The sequence below is a fragment of the Pteropus vampyrus genome, unplaced genomic scaffold (genome assembly GCF_000151845.1).
Source record: "Pteropus vampyrus isolate Shadow unplaced genomic scaffold, Pvam_2.0 Scaffold504, whole genome shotgun sequence".
Lineage (NCBI taxonomy): Eukaryota > Metazoa > Chordata > Mammalia > Chiroptera > Pteropodidae > Pteropus > Pteropus vampyrus.
The window spans coordinates 28,837-34,678 of record NW_011889285.1 but is presented as its reverse complement, the minus strand read 5'-3'; the positions used below and the strand labels follow the sequence as shown (position 1 = coordinate 34,678).

The window sequence follows — 5,842 nt, the reverse complement described above, 5'->3', positions numbered from 1 at the left end:
CCCAGCCCCCCAAATCCACCTCCGCTGTCCATCACCAAATTGTCCACTATATTTGTGAGTCTGTTTTTGATTAGTTTGTTCTTTTTATTCCTTAAATTCCGCATATAAGTGAAGTCATATAGTGTTTATCTTTCTCTATCTGACTTAAATACCTTCTAGGTCCATCAAAGCAATATCTTTTTCCATTCCCTTCTTTTTTATATGTAGGGGTCTTGTTTTCTTAGCCTTTTAGCCACTTCATCCCTTGGTTGGAGCACTTAATCTTTTCCATTTAAGGTGCTTATTGATAGGAATGTAGTTGTTACCATTCTTTATTCCTGTTTTTGATACATGTTTTTTCTTCTGAAAGAAGTCCCTCCGATATTTCCTGTAATTCTGGCTTGGCGCTGATAAATTCCTTTAGTTTATTTTTGTCTGGGAAGCTCTTTATCTGTCCTTCAACTCTAAAAGATAGCTTTGCTGGACAAATTATTCTTGGTTGTAGATCCTGGGTCTTTATTCTGTCGAATATTTTTTGCCAAGCCCTTCTGTCCTGCATAGTCTCTCTTGAGAAATCAGCTGCCAGTTGTATGGATGTTCTCTTATATGTAATTATTTGTTTTTCTCTTGCTGTTTTTAAATTTTTTTCTATGTATTTAACCTTTGGCATTTTAATTATGATGTGTCTTGGTGTGAGCCTCTTTGGATCCCTGATTTTTAGAATCCTCTGAGCTTCCTGGAGCTTCCTGAGGTTTTATGTCCATTTTCTTCACTAGGTTAGGGAAGTTTTCCATCATTATTTCTTCAAACAGCTGTTTGATTTTCTTCACTTACACCGATCAGACGAATATTTGGAGCCTTAATAGTGTCCCATATCCTCTTTAAATCCTCTTTATAGTCTTTGCCTCTTGTTTCTTGCCATTCTGTTTGATTGTCCTGATTGGCTTTCCTGTCCTCTAGATAAGGCATGTGATCCTCTTTTTTATTCACTTTGTTTATTCCTTTGTTTATGCCATTTAATATACTTCTCATCTCAGATAATGTGTTCTCCATTTCAGACTGTTTCCCTCTTATAATTTACATTTCCATTTTTATCTCTTTGTTGGAGTTCTCTACATTTCCCAAAATTTCACTGAGCACCTTTATAACCAGTGTTTTGAACTCTGCATTTGTTAGATTACTTGACTCCATTATATCTGTTGGAGTTAAAAGTGTGCCTTGGTGACAACTTTGTTTATTCTCTGAATGAGCTCTTGCCTTTAATATTGTTGCGAATATTAAGGAGTGGGCATGCAGAGAGAGCATTGAAGAGCAGAGGCCCTGTAGATCTAGATGAAATGAAGATTGCTATTAGCTGATAAATATATAAGAGTAAAGTAGAAAGAACAGTTGTGTAAGCAGTCTAAGAGACTGTGTGGGCATCAAAATGAAATGGGAGAGTGCAGCAGGCAGAAATATTGATAGCCTAGGAAGTTAAAAGAAGAGCCTGAAAGGCTAATAATAGTAAAGGGTCTAGGTTTTATAATTTAAGGATGATGTTTTTATCAGAGAACTCTTTTTAGACAGGATTATGCAAAATTATTTAAGCTAAAGATGGTTTTATTATGGAAATAAGCTATATCAGATATTTAACTCCATTTTTCTATTATATCACTAGGTTTTGCCTCCTCTCATTCAAATTCTCAAATATTCCCTTCTAGTTTTTGCTTCTTTTAATGATTAGTAGTATAAAAAATGTAATGTCATGATAAAGAAAGGTTCAATAAAAGTTACCGATTATCGCATCAATAAACATCATTCGACACTTATCTGGCCAAAGTATAATATTTCCAAGTAATAAATGCCCAAATTTGGCAAAACCAAGTACTATCTGGCTACTGCTCTACTCCTGTGCTAACATTAGCTGGAGGTAGAGAAGGATGTAAGAGACAGGCAGAGTATAGCATGTATGTATCACATGTAAAGATTACTGATCTTGTTCGAAAATCAAGTGGCATCCGTGCTTCTCACGGGAAGGAGTCTCTCACTTTAAAAGCCATTGAACAGTATAGACCACTCTCGATTACTCATACTAGTAAAATGGGTCAGAGCCAGAGTTGTTCCAAAATTACTTTTGCTTCTGAAACTCGTTTTATAAAGTTACCGATTTTTCTTCTGGAACCGATTTTTATTTGTCAATTGTTTGGCTCTGGGTGTTATTACAATGAAGACATTTACTAAGTTCTTACAATTAAATGAGAAAGGGGACTCCAAGACACATATAAGGAACTGATGTTAGACCTGAACAAGATTTGAAATTTTGCAACAACTAATTCAGTTGAAGGAGAGTTAAGTGACTGAAAACACACTAGATTTCTGTCCATTTCAGAGAGAATGCCTTGATACTGGCTTGGTGGATCTGGTGTGTCTTTATGCTATAAATCATGCGTCTCTGACTCCCAAGTTGTGGACCAGTACTGGCCTGTGGCCTGTTAGGAACCAGGCCACACAGCAGAAGGTGAGCAGCAGGCGAGGGTGCGAAGTTTCATCTATATTTTCAGCCTCTCCCCAGTGCCAGCATCACCACCTCAGCTCCATCTCAGATCATCAGGCATTAGATTCTCCTAGGAGCACCAATCCTTAGTGCCAAAAAGGTTGGGGACCGCCACTATAAACAACTGGTTTCATCAGTGGTGGAAAGAGGATGCACAGGAACATAAAACACTAGGACAGCCAGGATGCGAGACACGTGGGTGCTGAGAGCTTTGAGTTTCTCCCGGTGGAAGGCGATGGCCATTAGAGATCTGAGGAGCAGAATGTAATAGAACACCATGAAAGAGAAGTCTGCATGGCAAGCAAGACAACTGACAAAGCATAGAGGCTGTTAAACCATAGGTCAGAGCAGGAGAGTCTGATCATATCCTGGTGTAGACAGTAAGAAAAAGAAAGAGTGTTGTCTCAGTAGTAGGAAAGAACAAGGAAAAACACTCTAGGAATGGTGAGGGATGCATGATGAATCCCCCAAAACACTCCAATCTTCAGTACTCGGGAGCTGGTGAGAACTTGAGGGATATCTCAGAGAGATGGTGATGGCCACAAAACTATCATATGCCATGGCTAAAAGCATGGCTGACTCCATGAAATAGGGCTGGAAGACACAGACATATAAATATATATTTAAAAAATTTAGCCACAGCAGTCCTAGCACTTTAGGTGCTAGGTCTGTTCCTGTCAGCGTGGTCAGAAAGTATTACACGGGCTGGTGCAGGGACATGTCCATGCAGACACTGTGAATGATCACAGCTTTGCTGAGGACTGTTGCCAGGTACACTGAGAAAATCAAGATGGAGATCAAGCAGTGAGTCCATTCGAAAACCTGTCAGTAGGAACTTGGAAGAGTTAACACTGGAATATTAAAGGTCAGACATGAGGCCCAGAACACTAGATACAGCAGAATAATAAGAAGTGACTTCTCTATTTTGCCTTTTAACAAAAGATTATGCCAGGTAAGAATTTATAAAGAGGAAGAAGAGCCATTTAACGTGTCTTCCTAAAACTCAAAGATCTCACATTGGGATGGAAATGTCGAGAAGCAGAGAATTTCAGAGCCCTGTTGTTTTTTTTTTAAATTAAGTTTATTAGGGGTAACATTGGTTAATACAATTCTATAATTTTCACGTGTACATTATCATTTGACATCTGTATATTCTATAGTATGTTTACCACCCAAAGTCCAGGTTTTCTTCACCTACCATATATTTGATCCCCTTTACTCACTTCACCCTCCCCCTAAACCCTATATTTCACCCCCCTTTACCCTGTCTACCTCCCCCATATCCTCCACCCCACTAGTAACCACTAGTCTATAATCTTCTGGTAACCACTAGTCTATAGTCCATATCCATGAGTCTCTGTTTGTCCTGTTCATTTGTTGCTTTTAGGTTTATATCCCACATATAAGTGATATCATGTGATTTTCAACTTTTTCTTTCTGGCTTATTTTGCTTAGTATGATTATCTCGAGGTCCATCCATGAAATCACAAACGGCAGTATTTCATCTCTTCTTATAGTTGAGTAATATTCCATTGTATATATGTACCACAGCTTCTTTTGCCAATCATCTATTGTAGGACACTTCGGTTGCTTCCATGTCCTGGCCACTGTGAATAATGCCGCTATGTACATTGGTGTGCAAATATCTTTTCGGATATGGGTTTTCAGGTCTTTGGGGTAAATACCCAGTAGAGGGATTGCTGGATCATATGGTAGATCAATTCTTAGTTTTTTGAGGAAACTCCATACCATTTTCTATAGTGGCTGTACCAGCAATGTATGAGGGATCCTTTTTCTTCCCATCCTCTCTAACATTTGTTATTACTTGTCCTGTTGATTATAGCTATTCTAACAGCCGTGAGATAGTATCTCATTGTGATTTTGATTTGCGTTTCCCTAATACGTAGCAATGTTGAGCATTTTTTCATATATTTGTTGGCCATTTGTATGTCCTTTAGGGAGAAGTGTCTGTTCAGGTCCACTTCTCACTTTTTGACTGGATCATTTGTTTTTTTTGTTGTTGTTATTGAGTCGTATGAGTTCTTTGTATATTTTGGATATTAGGCCCTTATTGGAGGTGTTGGTTATCTCTTTACCTTGCTGACGATTTCTTTTGCTGAGCAGAAGCTTTTTAGTTTGTCCTAGTCCTATTCATTTATTTTAGCTTTTACTTGCCTTGCTTTTGAGGCCAAATTCATAAAATATTCTTTAAGTCCAAGGTACTTGGGGTTAGTTCCTTTGTTTTCTTCTATGCATTTTATTGTTTCAGGTCTTGTATTTAGGTCCTTAATACATTTTGATTTAATTTTGGTGTGTGGTGATAGATAACAGACTAGTTTCATTCTTTTGCAGATGGCTTTCCAGTTTTCCCAGCACCACATATTGAAAAGGCGTTTCTTTCTCCACTGTATGTTTTTGGCTTTTTTGTCAAAAGTTATTTGTTCATATAAATGTGGGTTTACTTCTGGACTCTCGATTCTGTTCCATTGATCAGTGTGTCTGTTTTGCTGTCAATATCATGCCATTTTGATTACTGTCACTTTGTAGTATAATTTGAAGTCAGGCAGAGTGATGCCTCCAGCCTCATTTTTTTCCTCAGGATGGCTTTGGTAATTCAGGGCCTTTTGCACTTCCATACAAATCTGATGATTTTTTGTTCTATTTCTTGAAAAAATGCCGATGGGATTTTGATGGGGATTGCATTCAATCTGTATAATGCTTTAGATAATAAGGGATTTTAACTATGTTGATTCTTCCAATCCAAGAACATGAGATATCTTTCCTCTTCTTTGATTTCTTTTAATAGGGTCTTATAATTTTCATTATATAGGTCCTTCACTTGTTTCGTTAAATTTATTCCTAGGTATTTTATTCTTTTTGTTGCAATTGTAAAAGGAATTATTTTTTTCCCCTTCTTTTTCTGACACTTCATTATTAGAGTATAGGAAAGCTATGGACTTTTGAACGTTGATTTTGTTCCCAGAGACTTTACTGTATTTGCTTATTGTTTCTATTAGTGTTTTTGTGGAGTCTTTAGGGTTTTCTATATAGAGAATCATGTCATCTGCAAATAATGGCAGTTTGGATGCCTTTTATATCTTTCTCTTGTCTGATTGCACTCTCTAGGACCTCCAATGTTATATTGAATAAGAGTAGTGATAGTGGACAGTGTTGCCTTGTTCCTGATCTTAGAGGGAAGGATTTTAGCTTTTCACCATTAACTATAATGTTGGTTGAGGGTTTGTCATAGATGGCCTTTATTATGTTAAGGTACTTTCCTTCTATACTGATTTTGTTAAGTGTTTTGATCATAAATGGATGCTGTATCTT

The 5,842-nt window shown here is 37.4% G+C and overlaps 1 protein-coding gene across 1 annotated transcript in view; it reads left to right on the top strand.

Annotated features, from left to right (window-relative positions):
- Positions 1-1,923: 1,923 nt before the first annotated feature.
- The window catches only part of LOC105307591 (olfactory receptor 51V1), a gene marked incomplete at its 3' end in the record, with an annotated part of 26,586 nt that continues 22,667 nt past the window's right edge, over positions 1,924-5,842 (top strand). The window contains exon 1 of the mRNA XM_011383142.2: positions 1,924-2,062. Coding sequence (XP_011381444.2) covers positions 1,924-2,062 — 139 coding nt within the window. The remainder of the gene's footprint in view (positions 2,063-5,842) is intronic.